Source organism: Mirounga angustirostris, unplaced genomic scaffold, assembly GCF_029215605.1.
Source record: "Mirounga angustirostris isolate CCGP_5_RB_7025 unplaced genomic scaffold, mMirAng1.0.hap1 SCAF_9, whole genome shotgun sequence".
In the NCBI taxonomy this organism is placed as follows: domain Eukaryota; kingdom Metazoa; phylum Chordata; class Mammalia; order Carnivora; family Phocidae; genus Mirounga; species Mirounga angustirostris.
In genome coordinates, this window is record NW_026991717.1 from 2,533,295 (window position 1) to 2,556,384 (window position 23,090).

At 54.3% G+C, this 23,090-nt stretch overlaps 2 protein-coding genes across 5 annotated transcripts in view; one reads left to right on the forward strand and one right to left on the reverse strand.

Moving 5' to 3' along the window:
• The window catches only part of IL16 (interleukin 16), a 100,613-nt gene extending 96,662 nt beyond the window's left edge, over positions 1-3,951 (forward strand). For 3 of the 4 annotated variants that reach the window (XM_045899292.3, XM_045899293.3, XM_054513273.2), the window contains 3 exons: positions 1,076-1,334; positions 1,570-1,692; positions 3,494-3,951. In XM_045899292.3, the coding sequence (XP_045755248.2) occupies positions 1,076-1,334; positions 1,570-1,692; positions 3,494-3,687 (576 nt within the window). In that variant the 3' untranslated portion in view covers positions 3,688-3,951. The remainder of the gene's footprint in view (positions 1-1,075; positions 1,335-1,569; positions 1,693-3,493) is intronic. The other variant, XM_064569790.1, reaches the window with a different exon arrangement.
• Positions 3,952-5,922: 1,971 nt separating this feature from the next.
• STARD5 (StAR related lipid transfer domain containing 5) lies at positions 5,923-15,814 on the reverse strand. Its single transcript, XM_045899301.3, has 6 exons — positions 15,553-15,814; positions 14,943-14,992; positions 14,454-14,586; positions 9,884-10,001; positions 9,242-9,335; positions 5,923-8,392 (listed from the first exon to the last, which is right to left on the reverse strand). The coding sequence occupies exons 1-6, from the start codon at positions 15,649-15,651 to the stop codon at positions 8,245-8,247; spliced, it is 642 nt and encodes a 213-aa protein (XP_045755257.1). The 5' UTR covers positions 15,652-15,814; the 3' UTR covers positions 5,923-8,244.
• Positions 15,815-23,090: the final 7,276 nt, after the last annotated feature.

A 23,090-nucleotide genomic window follows, 5' to 3' on the forward strand; every position in this document is an offset into this window, starting at 1 on the left:
ATCCCCTTGCCCAGCTGGAAACATACCCTCCAGCTCCTCATCAGCCAGCATGAAACACACCACACCTCCTGGCGGGTGACCTGGCCCATTCCTATTGGTCAGTTCAGAGCCTCCCATGTGTGAGCAGGGACTTCCTTCTCTGCAAGCAGGCTCTCGACCACAAAAAAAGCACATAAAACCACCCAGGACCTATTTCTGTCCCTAAGCATGCAGCAGCGGACTACAAGGGGGCTCCTGGCTGTGTAGTTGACTTTCCATTGGAGGAGAAGTGAGAACTGGCCTGTGAGAATAGTACTTGGGATCTTTGGGTCTGCCCCGAGTGGTGACTTCTCTCCACCCCATTTGGCCAGCCACCCCGAGACACGGCAGCCCCTCAAACACCAGGAGGAAGCAACGCACATGGGCCAGGCATCTGCGCCAGACTTCCTCTTTCTCCCTCCATGCGTGAACACTTCGGTTCCTTTCCCGAGTCATTGCAAGAGAACTAATGTTGAGCCCCGTCCATGACCGAGGGCCATGATGGGCACTCACTGGCTTGTCTAAACCCATCTTCCCCATGACTCGGGGCGGCGGCGGGGGGGCGGGGGCTGGACGTGGAGGGACTACGGCAGAGGGACTCAGATGCCCAGCAGAGCTTCTGCCTCATGCTTGGGTCTCATATGGAGGCTGGGGATCCTTGCCACATCCGACGGCATCACAGAATTTTCCGGACACCAAAATAACTTAGAGAAACAGACAGCTTGGCTTCCATGACGATGGAGCACATCTCAGTGACCACCAGTGCATGCTGTCATGCAATCCTCTTAATGATGCACTTTAGACTTGACCTCATTAAAGAGGCAGAGGCAAAAACATGAAATGTTTAAAAATCCCACATATTTTGCTGAAAGGAGACCACAAGGGGTGGCTAGGGCATTGTGTTAGGAAGGGTTCTGAGGACCAGTCTGGCCATTATTGCTGGCGATCTCCGCTCTGGGTGGCTAGGTTTGACTAACTGGTCCGGGTCATCCTCCAGCAAGGATCTGGATCTGACGCCGGGTGATTCCTGGGTCTTGACTTCCTTTGGTTTGTTCAGGTCCACAGAGTGTTCCCCAACGGGCTGGCCTCCCAGGAGGGAACTATTCAGAAGGGCAATGAGGTTCTATCCATCAACGGCAAGTCCCTCAAAGGGGCCACACACAACGATGCCCTGGCCATCCTCCGCCAAGCTCGGGACCCCAGGCAAGCCGTGATTGTCACCCGGAAGCCGGCTCTGGAGGCCACGCCCGACCTGAACTCCTCCACGGATTCCTCGGCCTCAGTCTCTGTGGCCAGCGAGGTTTCTGTAGATTCCAGTAAGTGCCCCCGAGCTTGGCGGAGGCCCTGTGGGCCACATCGCCTTTGGCCACGTGGGGTGGGTGCTGCTGGGACCACTCAGTCATGCGTGGCCTGCCCGGCAGGCTGCTGGGGACGCGTGTCCATGTTTATATGTGCGTGGGCATGGGTGCTGGTCCAGCAGGTGGGCTTCCCCGGCTCACGTGCTTCCTGGAGGAGGGTGTCCCTGACAATGTCCCTGTGTTCCCCCCACAGCAGAGGCCACGGTGCACACGGTGACGCTGCAGAAGACCTCTGCGGGGCTGGGCTTCAGCCTGGAAGGCGGGAAGGGCTCCCTGCTCGGGGACAAGCCTCTCACCGTGAACAGGATTTTCAAAGGTGTGGTGTGCATCTGCGTCTTTGCACTCTCTCCAGCTGTGTGTTTCTGTAGATTCCAGTAAGTGCCCCAGAGCTTGGGGTTCCCACCACCCCATGCCCTCCCGGAGGCAGGCAGGCAGGCCGGCCACGTAGGGACTCGATTCTGCTTTTTCTAGCTTTTCTCCTCGGCTCAGGACACCTGACTCCTTCTCACCTGCTGGGTCCTCGTAAGTGACTGAGCCCTGGGCTTGGTTCAGCTGGGCAGGGCTGGGACTAGGCTAGGCGGGGCAGGCATGGCCCGAGGCGCAGCACAGAAGGGGGCCCCCAAACCCGCAGTAGCCAATCTCAACGCGCTATTTCTTTTTTTTTTTTTTAAAGATTTTATTTATTTATTCATGAGAGATAGAGAGAGAGAGAGAGGCAGAGGCAGAGGGAGAAGCAGGCTCCCCGCGGAGCAGGGAGCCCGATGCGGGACTCGATCCCAGGACCCTGGGATCATGACCTGAGCTGAAGGCAGACGCTTAACCGACTGAGCCACCCAGGCGTCCCATCAACGCGCTATTTCTGAAAATTAAAATTAATTAAACAAAATCCATAATGAACAAAATATCAAAGTTTAAAATAAGGACAGAGTCTTTCCACTTGTATATACTCAGCCTCACTCGCCTCCCTCTAACCCTGGACCCATCAGCCCCTGTTTTTATTCAAAACGTTGATGTTTTGTTCATCATGGCTTGAGGCGCAAGCCGGCTGAAAGTGGGCATCACTCGGGTTTTCCCGTGAACATCGTGAATGGCCTGCAGCTCCCACTGACTCCTCGCTGCTCCTCAAGCTGGACCCCAGCACCGCAGAGTGGGGATCTGTGGGCAGAGAGCACTGGGCAGGAGTCAAGGGACCCGGGTTCCGGCCCCAGCTCAGCCTCTCACTTGCTGAGAGACCACGGCCCCCGGGGCGGGGGCTCCTCATGCACACAGAGCTGTGGGGTGTGTTTGGACCCAGGTGCACGGAGGCTCACTGGGGGGGGGGTCCCCAGGAGTCCATGTTTACCCCAACTCTGGAAAGACGTTTTTGACTTTCGAAGGTGGACTAGCAGCTCTGAAGCTCGGCTGGCTACCCGAGTCCTCGGGCACCTGGCAGGTGCAAAGGGACGATTGTCCCGCACGCAGTGTTAGCAGGACACCTGATAGGCACAAGGGCCCGAAATACTTCAGCAGGTTTTTATTCTCATTACTATTGGCCTTTAGTCACTATTTCTGAATATCAAACGGATGGGAAATCCTCTTTTAATATAAACAATAAAGTAACACTCTTCTGAAAGATGAAAGCCATACACGATGTCCTCTTACATGCACGCAGGGGTCCCCTCCAGACCGTTCAGAGATAGCACACCGTGAAGGTTCACCAGTCCCCTTCCCACACCGCCCGGTGTCTAGGGAGCTCATTAGAAGGGGAGAGACCACATGTGGACCAGGGTGTGGGGCTGGTGTCCATAGAGGCTCAGGGGAGCCGCTCCCCAGAGGCCTCTATGATCCATGAAGTCTCCTCAACCCGGCTCTGGGCTCGGGGCTGCCCAGAACCTCCCTTCTCTGGGGACACATAGGCTACACCTTTCCCAAGGGCCACAGAGCTGGAGCGTGACGTGCCCACCTCGAGGTCACCGTCTGAGGAGATGCCTCGTTTCAGACCCACCGCCAAGCTCCTGAGGGATGGGCACCCTGTTCCCTCCTGAGCTGTCCTGGCTCCTCGGACACTGAGGGTCGGAGGTAACCTTCCTTGTTCCCTGGTCATCCGTGCAACCTGTTATCTTCTCCTCCCCCCTCAGGGGCAGCCTCGGAGCAGAGCGAGACCGTCGAACCAGGAGATGAAATCTTACACTTGGCTGGCACGGCCATGCAGGGCCTCACGCGGTTTGAAGCCTGGAACATCATCAAGACGTTGCCTGATGGACCGGTCACGATTGTCATCAGGAGGAAAAGCCTGCAGGCCAAGGGGACCACAGCAGCCGGAGACCCCTAGGCCAAGTAACCGTGCCAAAGCCAGTTCACCTCGCTCCTCACAGCCGCGAATTCTCAGGGTCGCTGCTAATCCCCGCCCGGATGGGGAGAAGCAGAGATGTGCTTCCTGGAGGCCGCTGCCCTGGTCCCGACCTTCTGGGATGCCACCCAGCAAGAGGGTTGTCCCCAAAGGAAGGGAGAGTCACTCCGGGATGGCCGATACAGACTATGTCTAGAGAGCGTTATGATTATACTGTGGTGCTGTAAATAAAACAGATAGGTTATAGTTTGGTATGAAATCCATGTCCTGCTTTGCGGATTTTCCAAGCCCTCTAACGGTGTAACGATTCACACCCCAGACAGCGTTCGCTTTTCTCACGAATCTGCCATGTGGGCAGGCTCGGAGGGGACAGGCCATGCTGCTTTCCTGGGCATCCGCCCGAGCAACTCAGAGGCTGGGGGCTGCAACGACCCAGAGGGTTTCTCTCACACCTCTGGCAGCTGATGTTGGCTGTTGGCCGGGAACTGAGCTGGGCCGTCAGCCTGGACACTCACAGGGGGCCTCGCCCCGGGCCTGGGCTTCCTCACTACGTGGCGGCTGGGTGCAAGGGTGAGAGCCAGGTAGAAGGTGTGTCCTTCTTATGAGCCGGCCTCGGAGCCCCAAGGCATCTTCTGCTGGACCTTATCAGGGGGCGCTGGCCCAGGTGCAAGGCGAGGGGAGACGCTGTGGGGCTATTTTGGGAAAACACAATCTACCACACAAAACAGTTGCAAAGCTGGTTTTGGCTGGGTTGGAGACATGGTCCTAGGCCTAGGGTGGTACCGGGTGGTGGGGCAAGGACGCCAGGAGGACAGGTGAGACTCAAAACGTGGGCAGGTGTGGCAACAGCATGGACCAGCACGCGTACGAGAGGGTAAACGAGAAATTGCTACCATTTACCTACCCCGCGCCGAGCACTGGGCTGGCGTTCAGTGGACACGGTCTTTATCTATTTTTTTATTTTTTAATTTTTTTTAAAGATTTTATTTATTTATTTGACAGAGACAGCGAGAGAGGGAACACAAGCAGGGGGAGTGGGAGAGGGAGAAGCAGACTTCCTGCAGAGCAGGGAGCCCGATGTGGGGCTCGATCCCAGGACCCCGGGATCATGACCTGAGCCGAAGGCAGACGCTCAACGACTGAGCCACCCAGGGGCCCAAAGATTTTATTTATTTATTTGACAGAGACACAGCGAGAGAGGGAACACAAGCCGGGGGAGCGGGAGAGGGAGAAGCAGGCTTCCTGCAGAGCAGGGAGCCCGATGCGGGGCTCCATCCCAGGACCTGGAATCATGATCTGAGCCGAAGGCAGACGCTTAATGACTGAGCCACCCAGGCACCCCTAAAGTGCTTTAAATCTTAACCAAATGCTTAGGAAAATGTAGTCAAAATTTTTTAGAGATTTATTTATTTATTTATCTCTTTATCTATCTATCTATCTATTTATTTATTTATTTGACACAGAGAGACACAGCGAGAGAGGGAACACAAGCAGGGGGAGTGGGAGAGGGAGAAGCGGGCTTCCCGCGGAGCAGGGAGCCCAACGTGGGGCTCAATCCCAGGACCCTGGGATCGTGACCTGAGCCGAAGGCAGACGCTTAACGACTGAGCCACCCAGGCGCCCCTGGACACGGTCTTTAATAATCACAGTGGTACCTACCTACTGATGAGGGCACCAAGACCGGGAGACAGCAGGTGACCCATCCGAGCTGGTGGATGATGGGGCAGAGGTTAAGTCCTGCTTTTCTGGGATCTGGTACAGACGGAACAGTGCCTGACCAAAGGGGTATTTGGTTTGTTCAACTCTTAATGCCTGACGGCCACACTCAGGACAAAGGTGCGTGTTAGCAGCAACAGACCCCCGGCAGCGTCCCAGCCCTGCCCCAGCCCTGTAATCACGGTGGAAACTGGAGGCAACATGCAAACGAGTTATGCCCAGGCCAGGAGCGCTGGGGCCATGTCAGTGGAATCTGGTGGCTTCTCCAGGGTCCACAGGAAGCAAAGACTGTTTCCTGGCAGTGAACTCGTAGAAAACCCGCCGGGGGCCCCTCTTCACGCAAACGCTGTGGGTGATGTCACCGCAGTGGGCATCAGCTCGGTGACCCATTCATCCCGGGAAGCAGTGGGCTTACGGTAGTCGCATCCTGCTTCCTGCCTTGTGCATCCCTTCTGAATTTTGTCAAGCCCTACACACAGACAAGGACTCTGAGACACCGTGTGGACCGGTTCTTCAGGTTTAATGAACACCGACGATCGCCGCGATCCAGCCCTGGAAGGCTAACTGAATTCCACATGCACTCCACAGGATCCTACCTGTCCTGCCCTGGGCTGGCCGATGAGGCCACGCAGACTCAGAGGTACACCCAGCCCCCCGCCATCTCGCAGAGACAACTGGGCAACTGCCGGGCAAGCAGCCAGGTCAGGCCTGTGGTCCAGCCCAGGGAAGGAGGAAGGGCCTTCCGTCAGCCCTGGGAGCCAGTTACACACAGAAGCACAGGGTGGGCCATGGGCCAGGGACACAGAGAAGGCGTCCTGCACGTCTGGCAGGCTTGTCTCAGGACTAGGGCACAGCTAGGACTGAGCCCGCAGTCCTCCCAGTCCCTCCTCCTGCTTCAGAAGGTCCCCCTCTCCCCAACTCAGGACGCCACCACGGGTCAAGTTTCCAGTCTCCAGGCTCAGGGGCTGGGGTGGGGTGGGGGGATCCTCAGTCCAGGAGCCAGCAAGGTCTTAACACGAGAGCTCATCCATTAGCACTTCGTGGTGCTGGATTTACATGAGACATTCGGCTGTCCCTGGCCAACGTCTTCAGAGCGGAGGAGAGGCACAGAACAGCGCCTCGGCAAGCGGTTTCCGGTCATCCCCAAACACCGCCAGGGACCCACTTCCACCCCATGGACATGCACCCTCCCCAGGGCCTCTCCCAGGCTGCCCCGGTGCTTTGCTTTGAGCCGTGTCTTACCAGACCATACATCATTTCATCTGCACGGACTCAAGCAGCAGGCTACGTCCGGATTGCTATTCACGTCCCCACATTGTCCTATAAGTCAGGACGTCGAAGCAGGGGCAGGTGAAAGCACTGTTCAGGAACAGAAATTCCGAGTGCGTGGTAGGCGCCGGACCAGGTGCATGTTTTCAGACTCCTAGTCCAGCGCACAGTTTCACCCGATGGAGCCCGTGACCCAGGTCCTCGGGGGGCCGGCTTTCCACCCTGCTCGACAGGGTGGCATGGCGGCTTCCGGGGTCTCCTGAGCTGGTGCCCAGCAGAGTAAGGACCTGCTACGTACTTATTGAGGGGATGAAATCTAAATAAATCCAAGAGTCTGATGAAGATTTCTTGGTAAGTTAGCTGGATCATCCCAACGGCATGACTGTGGGGTCTGTAGTCACACCACAACCCATAAGAAGGCGGCTCTCTCTAAGCCCTTGACACGGAGCTTTCCTGTTTCAAAGCTTGCTCGCACGTCGGCACATTCGGAGACAGACACCCCAGGACTCGAGGGTGGGGAATAAGCTACTGCGCACAAGGGGGCTGTCTTCCACTTGTCCTCACTGCCGACACGAGGACACTGTGGCCAGACACGGGGGTGTCCCTCACCCGCAGGCTGAGCGGTCCCGACCGGAGACAGGGAAGGGACCTCGAGTGACTGCCGAGGCCCCTTCCGGGTGGCAAGGCCGTGCTCCCCGGTCCGACGACCCACACTCTGGGCCAGGCTGGTGCGGGCCCGTGCGGTCTCAGAGCAGAGCCCGGAGTGGGGACTCCAGCCAGGGCCGCCGGAGGGGACCTGCCCTCCCGTCCTGAATGCTGACAGCAGTGTGGCCCGACCAGCGAGGACTCCAGCCCGGCCTCCAGACAGCGGGGAGGAGAAGGCGAACGCCGAGGGAGAGAAGGTGCTCCTCAGAGGCAGGAGAGGCCTGCCCGCTCACCATCATTCCAGACACCACCCGCCCCAAGGCGGCAGTCGGCTTGGTGCAGATGCAGGCTGCCTGGGTTCGCTGGGGACACGGCAGTTAGCGCAGCAGCAGAGAGCGGAAACGACCGATTCAGAAAGAAACACTGAATGTATTTTTCCTCGGCGCTTATCTCATTTGTTAAAACAATATTTTCCAAGCCGTTATCTTTTTAAGGGGGGAAATCTGGTGCAGTGTTATCAGGCTGGAGGGCACCGGATACTCACGAGGCAGCAGAGCCTGGCTCTCGGTGTTGATGGGGGTTCTTTCTGGCAGACGGGGCGGGGTGGGGGGCAGGCGGTCTGTGGCGGAGACTGGCACACGCAGGCTTCAGACCGGAGCGCGTGCCCTGGGGTCCACTGGCTGCAGGTGTGGGGACAACCAGCAGAGAGGGCACAAGAGTGACTCCCCCAAGCCAGCCCCGAGGGGGCAGGGGAGTGGGGCGGCGGGGGCCACTCCGGCCAGCTTCTCGGAGACGAGCTGTCCCCAAGTGGGTCCCAAAGGCTGAAAACCGGCCCTCGGGGCTCTCCGGTACCCCGCCATCGGGAGCTCTGCGTGAGTCACGGGAGCCCTCGGCCAGCAGGTGAGAACGTCAGTCGTACAAGGTCCTCACGGCTTTCTCCAGGTTGGCGTAGAACCCCGCCATGCTGCGGGGGAAGAAGGAGTCCACCACGCTCCGCGGGAGGTAGCCGCTGAGGTCGGTCTGGAAGAACGTGACCAGGTTGGTCTTGTCGGGCTCCCTAGGGAAACAGAGGCAGAGCTGCATCACGCGTCTGGAGCAGGGCGCTGGGGCCGGGCACCGGGCCACCGAGGAGCGCTCACCCTGGGAGACAAGGCTGTGACACTGGGATTCGTCATCAGGAACCCCACCCAGCACGGCACCTGTCCGTCAGAGGCCAAGGGCCTAGACCCTTTAAAACCCTGGCCTCCTCCGAGTCGCACAGACAGGGCAACTGAGGCCTGGAGGGGGCTGGGCTGGGTAGGTGAGCAACGCAAGGCAGAACCTGCTGCTCTGGTCTGTGGCTCTTCTACTCTGAGTATCGGCCCCAGGGGCTGGGGCGCCTATGTTCTCAAAAGTGCGAATGAGAAAGAGACAGTGGGACAGAACCATCCCCGAGCTCAGCTCGCGGGCTGACTGGCGGCTTAGCCTCTGGCACCTCCAGCCCATTCCTCGTGGAGGGGACGTGGGGTGGGGACAGCCGCTCCTGGCCGGTGGACAGAGGCCAGAGAGCACAGAAGCGAGGGCCTGGCCCTCCTCCGGCCCTGCACTGCCAGCCTCTGAAGCCTCCGACCCGGGAGAGATCCCTTGACCTCCCTGAGCCCGTTCTCTCCTCTGCTACGTGGGACCAGGACCTTTGCCCAGCTTGCCTTACGGGGCTGGAGGGGGAGTGACGCCTCCCACAATTCTGTCCCTTGTGCCTCTGCGTCGCTGACATGTTCAGAACAGTGCTCTGTAATGTCAAAGCCCGCGGGGCCGTAAGGCAGGTTTACTACTGCAAACTGTAATTAATGCGCCATTGAGCAGAAGGTCCACGATTAAGCTGTGGGCAGGTCTGGGCATGTCCCTCAGTCCAGGAGATTGTCCTTACCCTGGCAGAGGCTCGCAGAAGCAGCCACAAGGGTGGTTAAAGCCCCTCACATAACCTGGCTTCGGGGGACACGATGGGTGCTCCACGTTGATAGCTAGAAGACAGAGCAAAACGGGGGGTGAGCTGCGCCCTCACCCCTAGCGCATGCAGAACCCCCATCTGGAGCCCGAGGAGTCAGCACGGCGCCCCGGGGCCTGCCCCTGAGCCCCCCCACCATCCCTTACCCTCACACACACACACTCACATACGTACACATACAAACCCACACATGCACCCACCCACGTTCACGGCTTCCCAAGCCTGCGGCATCTCAGAGAAAAGAACATTCCACAGGGTAAGGCTTGGCGGCAGGAGGCAGGCACCCCCTCCGACCCACCCTCTGTCCCCACGTGGAAGATCCGCAGGAATGGCAGGGGCTGCAGCTTTCGGGAGGCAGTGGGACATGCGCCGAGGCCGGAGGGAGGGGACAGCGTGACAGCCCTGCACACCCACACTGGAGACCTTGAGCCTCAGCAGCGACGACAAGGGGTGCTGGCCACATGTGGGAGGTCACTGTCGGATGACTGGCCTGTGCACCCTCTCACCTTGGCCCCCCATGGCACGCGCTCCCCTGCACCTGGTGACACCCCGGCTGTCACTCACCATTGGAACTGAGGGTCCCATCCTCGTACTTCTTGACGAGCACCAAGTCCACGAAGTCTCTGGGGGAAATGAGCTTCATGGCAGCCGAGGGGCTGGCGGTTCTGCTCACGCAGAGCATCTGTCAAAGCACGGAGGAGTCCAGCTGCCGGCCAGAGGTCTCCTGCCCCCGCCCCACACCCAGTGTCTGGGAAACGAGGAGTCTGGCCCTCAGAGCAAGGTCCTGGGGGGAGCACCCCTTGATCCTCACCCAATCTCAGAACACCCCACCAGTCCACTTTCCCACCGCGAAGGCAAGGTCGCCCCAACCCACCCAGGCTTTATCCCACCCTTCCCCTCCTCCAGCAGCACCCACGCCCTAGGGTCACAGTGGAGAAGAACAGGTCAGGTGTAGGATGGGATGGAACTCTCTGGGGTGTGGCACGGACAAGAAGGGACTGCACTTGAAAGGACTGGGTTTTAAGACTGGGGCATGGAGTGTCTTGGCAGAGACACCTCTGCCCACAGGGTCTGAGTCTTCAGGTGGGCATGCAATCCCTGGGGGCACTGAGAATCCATGTCCAGATGACTCAGCCTCCCTGTGTTCTTCCTAAAAACACCAGCCTGAGAACAGGCTCACCTTCACACAGCCTCTCCCTTTCCACTTGTGACAAACGCACAGCACACCCTACCCATCTGGAATCTTCCTAGCAGGCACTGTCCCCGGGTGCCAAGTCTCCCAGGGCACCAGGGGGACACGTCAGGATGCTGATTCCAATAGTTGAGCAAGGCATGGCATGCTGGAGGTAGAATCCCATGTTCTCCCCTCTTATCTTTTTTAAGACCAAAGCTTGCTGGAAGAAACAAGGCAGTTTACACTTCTGAATTCTTCTCGTCCTGATTCCTGCTGCAGGATGCATCATTCCTGAAGGAGCGCTTACAGTATTGATAAGAAATGCCAAAGGCAGCAACATGTGATAAATCCATAAACTCGCACCCAGCTCTGTGTCCATCCTGCTGCCCACCTGTCACCTATCTATCCAACTCAGAATTCGAGTACTTGGGATGTCTCAAAATCAAGCTGATAAATAGCAGCCTGCATGGGAGGGCTCCTTCTCTGCATTCTCGCCGGTCCCCTGAATGGCAAGGAGGAACCACAGGTCAGCTTCTTCTCCCCTTCTCCAGAACCTCAGCTCACCAGCAGCCTGTCTTCCCCTGTTCACAGTTACTGTCCACTGAAGGCTCCACCCTCCTGTCTTTCTTTTTCTTTTAAGATTTCATTTCTAAGTCATCTCTGCATCCAACAATGTGGGGCTCGAACCGACAGCCCCGAGGTCCACAGTCACCTACTCTACTGACTGAACTAGCCAGGCGCCCCTCTCCTTCTAGCAGTAAGTCCTATCTTTTCATGGGCACATGAATTAACTTGAGAAAAGACCTCTCATTCCCCTCACCGAGAGATGTAAAATAGATTACTTTTTACGTATAATAGTCCTTCATCCACATTTGTAATATAATCATACTGTCTTAATAAATTATAATCATATCTCAATCCAGATTCTTTTTAACATGCAGAATCTTAAGGTCACAGGAGATATATTATATACATAAGTATATATACATACAATTCATGTACATATTTATGATGAAGGATGTCTCTGAAGAATAAATATATTAGGATAAAATTCGGTAGCCTATTTGCAATGGAAAAAGGAGTTCAAGAAATAATGAGGAGAACTAAGGCAAAAGAAAGTGGATAAAATTAAATTTCCTTACAACTTGCAGCCAAATGACAAATACCTGAGTCAGGCAGAGTAAGACATTCCTCCAGAACTCAGGACTGCCTTCTTGTTAATGCTTAGCTTGATCACAGCCAGGCCTCCAGGATCCTGGAAGTCTTCTTCAGCATATGAAAATCCTTTTGGGAACTCCCTTTATCTCTACCCCCCAACTTAAAACTATATATAATCAATAGCTCCTCACACTCCCAGTGCAGATCTCTCTGCTCACGGGTCCTGTCCCTGTGCTTTAATAAGAGCACCTTTCTGCACCTAACATGTCTCAAGAATTCTTTCTTCACCGTTCGCTCCTGGCCCACATCACATCAATGTATTTTTAAAATAAATGATAGTAAATAAAACTTCATGTCATGCAGATACATCTAAAAGAATGAAGTCATCGTTTTGCTCAAAATTGCCTGATTTATCACATGTTAAAAATGCCATGTTTTTAGGGGCGCCTGGTGGCTCAGTGGGTTAAGCGTCTGCCTTCGGCTCAGATCATGATCTCAGGGTCCTGGGATCGAGCCCCGCATCGGGTGCCCTGCTCAGCGGCGAGTCTGCTTCTCCCTCTCCTTCTGTGATCGCTTTCACTCTCTCTCAAATAAAGAAATAAAATCTTTTTCAAAAAAATGTCATTCTTTGCAATTTATGATGAAAATTTTGGACGTTAACTAAATGTTAGGTGTCAAGTGCATGTGTGGGGATGACGTAAGACTTCTCAGAAGTCTGTTGGAGATTGCATGCAAAACATTTGAAAACTTGCAGGACAGGACTGACAGGGTTAGGCAGGGTACAGGGGAGGGGGGAGGGAGTGGGGGCTGCTTTGGGCTCACACTGGCTCAGCCCTAAGCCAAGGACTGAGAGTCCCCTGTGGCCCCAGGCAGGGAAGCAGGAATGCCTTCCCAGAAAGCAGCAGAGTGCTCAGAGAGAGACAGGGTAGCATTGATAAGGGAGCAGAAGGCTAGCTGAGGACAAAGCACTGGCTGACAACCTGCAACCTACCCCCACCCCCCACTCCTGGGTGGGTATATGTGACATTCCTCCAGGAAACTTCCAATTATCTTACTGTTCAGGCTTTGCCAGGGGCTAAAACAACCTTAGCTTGCTAGTAGCCAAGCCTACAGTACCCCAGGGTCTTCTTTAGCATATACAAAAGTCCTTTTTCCTTACCTCCCCCAACTCCCAAGTCTAAACACCCTACAGAAATGCAGCCATGGTTACCTTCAGTAAGAAATCTCCATATATGGTCATTCTGTCACATTTGTGTTAGGTTGTAAAGGGCCTTAGCCCATGGTTTCTCAACTCGAAGCATGTGTGTATAATTATTTGTATATTGTCTTCCCAATTTTTTTACTCTCTCTGGTAGCCCTTATGTTGTTGTCCACTTAATATTTTTATCTAAATGTGCTCACTTTTATAAACTTGGACAAATTTATTTTAAAAGGATGCTACTTAACTATCTGCAAAATATACACACAAAGGATCGTAGGGTTCTAATTCGGATTCTGAGGTTGAAGCCAGCTGTCCGGTTTTGTTATAAAGGAGATTAGCCAGGTGTTAAATGGGTGTCACAACAAACTCTCCCCTTCAAGCTAGGAGAGGAATTAAAAAAGAACTGAGTCCCGGTGACATCACCATGTCTGATTCCATTTCGGTGTTTGCCTTTGTATCTCGGGGGGGGGGGGGGGGGTGTGCCCCAGCCTTCAGGAAACACCCACATAAACTCTTGACAATGAACTGAAATGTGAATTTTGGTCCAGGCCAAGAACACCTGGGTCCTCCAGATGGACCAGCACAGAACTAGGGCCTGAGGTTTCACAACACCATCTGTGGAAACACGCAAGAGGGTGTCACATCTACGGATGTCAGAATCAAACAGGTTGGCAACATCTCCCCAAGGCAACTTCATTATTAGTTTTGGCTACGAGTTTTTTTTTTCCTTCTTAACTTCTATAATCAAAACAAGGTGTGTTCTTTTTTTTTTTTTTTTTAAAGATTTTATTTATTTGTTTGAGACAGAGAGAATGAGAGACAGAGCATGAGAGGGAGGAGGGTCAGAGGGAGAAGCAGACTCCCCGCCGAGCAGGGAGCCCGATGCGGGACTCGATCCTGGGACTCCAGGATCATGACCTGAGCCGAAGGCAGTCGCTTAACCAACTGAGCCACCCAGGCGCCCCCACAAGGTGTGTTCTTAATGCTACAAATTCCTAACGCTCAATGTTCTCAGGATAGAAGCACCTAGAATTACACCACCAGCGCCATGTGGTTATTTAAATTTACCAAGAGAGTAATGAAAAATAAAGTGAACAATTCGTTTCCTCCAACTAGACACCTTTCAAGTGCTCTGTGGCTCCATGGGGGCTAGGGGCTACTGTAGTGCACAGGGGTGGTTACAGAACATTTCCATCATTCTGGAAAGTTCTACGGGGCAGCGCTAGCTTGGACGACATACCTTGTACCAATGGAGAAACTGTAATCCCTACAGCTGGGCAGAGAACCCTGGCTCCGGCCACGACTCTGGATTCATCATCACGGCCCCATCAAGGGGCACTATTTCACCCCCGAGCTGACGAATCAAATCCAGCCACAGCTTTAGCAAAGCTGAGCCCACATTCACGCTGCCCGCCTCCATAGCGCCTGCTATTTCTCTGAGCTCCGCTTAGGACCTTTCCACCCATCTGGTCACAGGGTTTCCCACCTGCAGCAGACCGGGGCTGTGCGGGGTCCTGCCCTTGCCAAAAGGTGTCCCTGACCCCCTCCAGAGGGACAGGGTCAGGTTACTTGCTAGGGTAACAGCGCTCGGAAAGACTTACATCAGTGAGGCTTTCGATAATTTCAAAGCTGCTCACGTTCTCATCCCACTTGTCTCGAAGGGTCCCAGCAAGTGGCTTAATGCAGCCCCACACCTTCTCTGGTGTCGCCTTTATGATGCCTTCTCCCCGGTACCTGGAGCACAAGAAGGAATGTGAGCCCAGGAACCCACCGAAGTTTTTGATCCTGGGATCATACAGAAGGACTAGCTGCCACATCTGTCATTGCTCTTTATGACACGCCTGCAGATCGGGGGCTGAGAGTTAACCAGCCCACCTCCCCTCAGACATGCGGAAACGGACCGTGAGTTTCCACGAGATACAGTTTGCTGGAAATGATTTAGATAATAATAACAGAAGCTTTTCCAGAAGATAATTGGCAAGTGGATTCCAGGGTGCTAGGGTGGATTGGAATTATTTTAGGAAGCAAACCCACAGAGACATCAAGAAGGAGCGGCACCTCTGACAAACTTTGACAAGGCATGCACTTACAGGTTCCCTGGAAACTCCATAGATGGCCTCCAGGAAACTGAAACTCCATTCTGTCAAAAGGCACAGAATCGTAGAATTTAGAGCTAGAAAGGCTCTGGGAGATCACCTGACCCAATCCCCTGTGCTGTACAGAAGAGCAGTCTGGAGCCTCAAGAGATGTGATCTGAACTGGCTGATTGGAAGAGCCCTGGGTGTTTTTCAACCTCCTAAAAGCCACCATGCCATTTGTCTCCTCGAGCAATTTCCATCTATTCCTTAAAAAGTAGAAGCCTCGCATAAGCAAAAACTGTTCCCGTTCCAGCCTCCTGGGAACGGGGAGAGGCTCCTGCTAAGATGAGGGCAGTCTCTGGAGCCTCACCACCATTTGCCAGCCAGGGGACCTCGGGCAAGTCGCTCAATGAAAGGGACAGATACGTATCTCCCGGGGTCCTAGTGCCCACAACAGGCCCAGGATTTTTCAAGGAAACAGCCCTCAATGGATCTACCCCTCCCCAGTCCAGCTCCAGGGTATTAGACAGCAGAAAGGAGCAGGAAGAGGAGGAGCCCGGGGTCTTCGGAGACCCCGGCGCCGGGGCGCACGCGACCCCTCCCTGCCCAGCTCCTCACTCACGCCTTCCCGGCAAATCTTCCATCCTGACTCGTCCCGTCGGTACTTGAGCACCTTCTCCGCCACCTCCTCGCTCATCTGCGCGGCCAGCGCCGGGTCCATCGCGCCAAGGGTTGCGCGCGGCTGCGGGGTCCGGGCCCGGGGGCGCCGCGGCGGAGGCCGGCTAGGGGGCCGGGAGGCCGCCGCGCCCGGGTCCGGGGCGGAGCCTCAGCCCAGGCCCCGCCCCGCGCCCCCGGATTGGCCCGGGCGGGCGGACGGGCCCCGCCCCGCCCCGAGATTGGCGGGGCCGGAGACGGCCGGCCAGGCTGGGCGGTCCTGGGCGGGCGGTGCAGACCCGCGGGGCCGCCTGCGGCCTGGGAGGGGCCTTGCGCCTCGAGCCGGGGGACGGCCCGCGGGGCCACGAGCAGCCGGGAGCGTGGACTTCCGCTCGGAGCGCCCAGAGGCCTGCGGCGGGGCGGGGCGGCGGTGCGTTCGCCTCAGCGATGACGTGGGGCGGCTGCTGCGGGGGGAGGGGGCGGGCGGGGCGGGCCGGAGAGGGTTCCTGGGGCAGGGCCCCCGGGCGGAATCTGGGGGGCGGGGCCACCGAAGCCCCGGGTGGCCCCGCCCTGCGGCCGGAGCCCCGAAGCGGCTGGCCCCGCCCTGCGGCCGGACCCCCGAAGCGGCTGGCCCCGCCCTGCGGCTGGAGCCCCGAAGCGGGTGGCCCCGCCCTGCGGCCGGACCCCCGAAGCTGCTGGCCCCGCCCTGCGGCCGGAGCCCCGGGTGGCCCCGCCCTGCGGCCGGACCCCCGAAGCTGCTGGGACCCCCGAAGCTGCTGGCTCCGCCCTGCGGCCGGACCCCCGAAGCTGCTGGCTCCGCCCTGCGGCCGGACCCCCGAAGCTGCTGGCCCCGCCCTGCGGCCGGAGCCCCGAAGCTGCTGGGACCCCCGAAGCTGCTGGCTCCGCCCTGCGGCCGGACCCCCGAAGCGGCTGGCCCCGCCCTGCGGCCGGAGCCCCGAAGCTGCTGGGACCCCCGAAGCGGCTGGCCCCGCCCTGCGGCCGGACCCCCGAAGCGGCTGGCCCCGCCCTGCGGCCGGACCCCCGAAGCGGCTGGCCCCGGCCTGCGGCCGGACCCCCGAAGCGGCTGGCCCCGGCCTGCGGCCGGAGCCCCGGGTGGCCCCGCTGGGTGGAGACCTGGCGCGTTCCGTTCCGGGCACGGGTTTTTGCTTTAATTTTTATTTGCATTCTGGTTAGTTAGCATACAGCGCGCTCTTGGTTTCAGGAGTAGTACTCGGTGGTTCATCACTTAGTACGGCGCCCAGTGCTCCTCCCAAGCGCCCTCTTTAACACCCATCCCCCACCTAGCCCACCCCTCACCCACCTCCCTCCATCAACCCTCGGTTTGTTCTCCTTCGTCTTTGGCTGTAGTGGCCGAAGGAGCTAAGTGGGGGTGTCCGGGAGGCCGAGATGCCCGGGCATCTGGGGGAGAGCCGGGCCCGGGCTAGGACGTACAGGCTTCTCCGCGAGCGGGCGGCCCAGGTCTTGGGGAGCGAGCGGGGTCACGTCCCCCGCGTGTGAATGGCAAGGGCAGTCTCGTTTTCTCCTCTTCTATAACCAACTGAATACTTGAAGAGGTCGGCACAGAGGCCTGTCTGTGCTTCTATTTGGCTACCATTTCATTTGAAGGTTTGAGACAATGGCTGTAAATGCGAGGACTACTTGAAAACCCTTTCTCGGAGGATGTGATGCGCTGTGGGGCTGTGAAGAAGCCGTGCATGGGGGATTAGGGAGTTCCAGACTCTGGACCCAGCTTCATCCAGTAGTGACTGTGTGGTTTTGGGCCAGTCCCTTAACGGCTCGGAGCCTCAGTTTGCTCCAAGGGGAAATGGGACACTAATACGCGTGCCGTTGTGATGGGCAAGTGAAGTGACACAACTGGGTATTCCTAGGAGCCATAAAAAAAAGACCGATAAGGTAACCACATTAAAAAAAAATCAAGCCTGGGTGGCCCAGTCAGTTATGGGTCTGCCTTCAGCTCCGGTCATGATCCCAGGGTCCTGGGATCGAGCCCCCCGTCAGAGAGCCCGCTTCTCCCTCTGCCTGCCGCTCCCCCCGGCTTGTGCTCTCTGACAAATAAATAAATAAAATCTTTAAAAAAAATTAAGCACATCAAAAATACCACAAAAAGTTAGGCAATAGTCTGAAGGAGAAAATGGAGCATATTTTGACTGAAAGTAAATTTTTTCATGTACAGAGTGCTCTTATAAATTATTAGGAAATTTTCAAACAACCCAACAGACAAAACTAATGCATCAGATGTGAACAGATACTCTGCAGAAAACCAAATTAACAGGGCTAATAAAGACATGAAAAGATGCAGAACCTCCTTCCTAGCTAGGGAATTTGTAATTAAAACAAGGGAGCAGGTTCACAGCTATCTGATGGGTAGATAGGAAGAGGTTTGTTAATTCCCTTTGTTGGTAAGTGTATAGAGAAACATTTTTTTTTAATTCACTGTGGGCAAGAATGTAAGTTTATGTAACCTTCTGGGAGGAAAACAACCTATCTTAAAATTTTAGTTTACTTGTGTTTTGACCCAGAGCCTCCTGCACAAAGATGCATAAGGTGCATCTTGCAACGGGAAATGATCTATTTGTCAAAAGAGTAAAGAAAGTGACAGGATATTCATTTGGTGGAATATTACGTAGCCATTAAAGCAATGTGACACAGACGAAGGAAGGTGGGATTGGAACAGGAAATGCTCTCTAGACTCAGCCAGCTGTCTAGAAACAGGAGTTGATACGAATAGACTATTCTAACCAAGTGCAATTTATTCTCTACAAAGGAAATAAATGGTATTTAAAACTTAACTTTAAAAATAACTTAATATTATTTAAATTCTTATCCTCCCCCACATGAAATGTTTTGTATGTGTACTGACAGGGAACAATGTTATATATATATATATATATATATATATATATATATACACACATTGTATACACACACATATACATATATAGTCCAATATGTAAATTGAAGGACAGGAGTATAGGTAAGTCAGTGCTCAGCTCAGATTGCCTGGGTCCAGGTCCAGATCCCAGCATCACCACTCACTAGCTGTGACCCTGGTAAGTCACTGGCCCTTGCAGACCTTAGCATCCTCCTTTGGAAAATGAGAAAAATAATGTACTAACTCATAAGGTTGACATACTGATCAAAGGTTTTAAGAGAGGGGCGCCTGGGTGGCTCAGTCGCTAAGCGTCTGCCTTCAGCTCAGGTCATGATCCTGGGGTCCTGGGATTGAGCCCCGCATGGGGCTCCCTGTTCCGTGGGAAGCCTGCTTCTCCCTCCCCCACTCTCTCTGCTTGTGTTCCCTCTCTCGCTGTGTCTCTCTCTGTCAAATAAATAAATAAAATCTTAAAAAAAAAAGGTTTTAATAGATGAATAATAATTAGAATGGTGCTTGGCATACAATCCATGATTATGTATAATATATCATATCCATAAATATCTTGAGTGAGAGAAATAACTAGAGATGTCTGTATATGTTTATACATCTACGTGTTTAGAAGACTGACTCCCGGAAAGGTTTAGAATAAACTGTGAGCCGTAGGGAGTAATGCCAAAGGAGATTACTTTCTTATTTTATTTCATCTCATACTGTTTAATTATTTTAATTACTAACATGTAAGACTTTTTAAATTACAAAGAAAAAGCCTCATTGAACAGTTCAATGTAGACTATTTTGGTAGCGCTGCAGCTCAAGACCTGGTCAGGAGGGGGCTTACCAGAATTTTGTTCGGGGATACAATGCTCTGAAAACAAAGCTGGAGGAAACTAAGTCTTGCTATAGAAAGTGACTTCCGTTAGACATCAGACACATGAGAGATTTCTATTTTTACCAAATGGAGCATTGGTTTTGAAATTTTTTTTATCGCTGTAAGAGCTTCTAATGTTTGCTCTCAGAAAATGGGAAGCCCTGGGTAGATGAAATATTCGGAGGAGAAAAGCGTCGACCCCCGAGGCCTGTGACAAATGGCAGCAGGAGACGGGCGAGGTCAGGACAGTCCTGGGGGAAGCTCCGGCCTGTCTCGCCTGGGGAGGCTGGGCAGGGCAGGATGAGAAGCTGCCTGGGCAGGAGGCAGGAGGTCCGCCCACATGGCCAGCTCATCAGTGGGGCCTGGGGCGGCAGTTCAGAGCTGATGGGAAGGAGGAGGAAGGGGGCTGTGTAGTCTCCCCCGATCAGAGCCGCTTCCGCAAGGTCCTCGGGCCTCTGAGTAACCCAGCTGTCAGGGCAGGCCTCACCAAAGTCCCAGCTGAATTTTAAATAGGTGTATACGGCGTGGGGGGCCCAGCGGTGTCCACCCCAAACCGGCTCCAACCCTAAAAGCTCCTGGATGGAGAATGTGCTTTCGCCTCCGACCGTGATGTTCGTTATGTTTGTTACGTTCGCTCAGGCAGGTGCTGTGGGCACAGATGACTCTCTTTCTGCAAGCATGTGTGTGTCTGTTTAGTCTTAGCAACAGCCGATTGTTACTGAGCTGTGCCACCTGCCGGCCAACGTCCTGGGCACTGCACTGGTGCTGGACCTTGGAATCTCACGACACCCCAGCATTAGGAGGTGCAGACCACAGTCCCATTTTACAGGTTATGAAACTGAAAATCACATCGCTAGTAAGGAGCAGAGCTGTGGTGCACACCCAGTTCCTTTTTCTGAAGGTCACGGGTTTACTTACACGCTTTACTGCCTCTTCCTCCCTGTAAGGATACACAGTGTTTAGCATGAAATGGGCAAGGAGTAAAATCAGATATTGCAACAATCTACAAACCAAAAAAAGAGGGAACACACACACACACACACACACACACAGAGTAGCTGGCAAGCAGGAATACTACCTCAGACTACAGAAGCGAGTCTTTTAAAGATGCACAGAAAACTTTTCTCTAAATGTTCTGGCCTTCACGAATTTGGAAACATAAGCAGTGACCAAGGGAGTGTCCTTAGGTTACTGAGATATTTACCAGACTGTTCCTATCAAGAGGCGTTCACGTGCCATATTTCATGGATACAGTTGTGACGATTTCTGAGACCCCAGAGGAGTCTGTTACATGGGCTTTTTTAGGAGAGATTTTTAATAATAGTGTGGGTCATATTCTCAGTGATGGTTTGACCAAAGGACAGATGTGAATCACTACACCCCACCGCCCATCACTGAGAGCCAAAGGACCATCACGGAAAGCCAAAGGAATGTTGTGAAGCGTCAGTTAGGAGAAGGTGCTCGATGGTGCAGACGCGAAGCTTCCCACGGGATGCAGCGGACAGAAGGGCCAGAGCTGGTGGCCTCAGAAGAGAAAATGCAGAGGGCCAATCCACACAGGGGAAGATGCTAACAACCAGGGAAATGCAAATTAATTAAAATAACTTGTTTTTTTTTTTTTTTTTTCAGCGGATTGGCAAAATTTACATAGTGTGACGATACCAAGTTCGGGTGGGGCTAGAAGCAAATGGCCCTTGTCATCTGCAGACAGAGTTTGCATGGGGGTCTGGGCGCCTGGAGACTCCCAGAGGAGCAGCCCGTGATGCTGAACACGCTCCTGTCCTGTGCCCCAGGGATTCCCCCTTCGGCAGGACCAGCATCCGCTCCCAGGTCAGCACCAGCACATGCGCAGTTGAAGACTTAAAAAGATGTTGAGTGCAATGTTTTTCGCTGAGGTGGGAATGATTTCAATGTCCAGGAGATGGATAGATGCTGAGTTTATTCATATGGTGAAATACTATGCAGCGGTTATAAGGGAGCCTGATCGATACATTTTATCGACAGACCTCAAACACATAAAGGTGTACAATGATGCATGTGCTATGATAGTATTTAATGGAGTGAAACATGCTTGCACATTGTTTATGGATATTTAGACATACATATTTACACACGCACACAGCATATATAACTATAAACAATTTAATGGACAGACACCAAATTCTTGGCAGTAGGAGGGGTGTGGATCTCTGTGTGGGGACTATAGAGCACTTTGATTGTATCTGTAATATTTTCTCATTAATAATAATAGTGACTAGGTGGACATAAGATAAATTGCAGCCGTTGCTGACACAGTAGAGATAAGGGTGCTTGTGACACCAGGCTTTGTACTATTCTGTGTCTTTCGAATTTCTCTAGGACGGAGCTCAATGCTCAGTGCGGGCGGGCAGGCGAGCTATGCTGTGCAGGTGAGCTAGGTTGCGCAGGGAAACGTGCTACACTTACCACAGCCGTGGGTGTGGGTGTGTTGGCAACATTCGTGTGCCCTCAGGAATGATGCAGGGCATGCCTGTCCTCTAGTCCTGGCGGAGGGCCTCCCCAGGTGCTCCTGCAGGTGCCCAGAGGCAGAGCTGGGTCTTTCCAAAGCGTGTCTCAGTGTCCCAGGGAGCCTGAGCTTCAGCCGCAGACCAAGCACCTGGAAGAGGGGACCCTCATCCCACTGCGGTGGGTGCTCCATCACAAACACGTGTTCCCCTGGCGTGGCAGAACATTTCTTCCTGAGCAGACTGCGACCCCCCCAACATACGTTAACGATAGGTGCGCACCTTGTCATGAATTTGGGGAGGAGTGTTCGTGTGTGTCTACTTTTAGAGCGACATTATTTACACCGAACTTTCCTTTCTGGTTAGAATTGGCATTAGATCGGGCGCCTGGGTGGCTCAGTTGGTTAAGGGACTGCCTTTGGCTCGGGTCATGATCCTGGAGTCCCTGGATCGAGTCCCGCATCGGGCTCCCTGCTCAGCAAGGAGCCTGCTTCTCCCTCTGACCCTTCCCCCTCTCATGTGCTCTCTCTCTCATTCTCTCTGTCTCAAATAAATAAATAAAATCTTTTTAAAAAAAATAGAATTGGCATTAGATCTTGGATAGTAATCCTATCCCCCTGTCATCTGTGATTCATTCATTAGTATAGTGCATTCATTCATTCACCTACCCGTTGACATTCAACAGGTATCTGCGTTAGGCAGCATTCGGACTCGGCCCCCAGGATTCTGGCTCCCTGACGTGCTTTCCCCGTGTACTCTCCCACTGAGTGTGCTGACCCTGGCGAATGGGATGAGATTTCACTCCCATGATTAGGTTCTGTTATATGGTCAAGATGAACTGATTTTGAAGATGTCATTAAGGTCTCTGAGCAGTTAACTTTGAAGTAATGGAAAGGGAGATGATCCTGGGTGGGCCTGACCTGATCCGGTGGGGTCTTTTACAAGAGCGTCCAGGATTTCCCCGGAAAAGGAGATTCAGAGCTGAAGGGGCCTTCTCTTGCTGGTCTTGAAGGTGCGGGCAGCCATGCTGGGGAGCGGGCCACAGAGCAGGGGAGCAGAGGACCTCCCACAGCCTCAGGCAAATGAATTCTGCCAACAAGCACGTGAGCTGCTCCCAAGGGGACCGCTCACCTCAGAGGAGATGCCTGGCGACGGTTTGCCTGAGACCCGGAGCAGAGCCCCTAGCTAGGCTGTGTCTGCACCGCCCCCCCCCACAGAAAGTGCGAGATGTTAATGCACGTTGCTCTGAGCCATTATGCAGT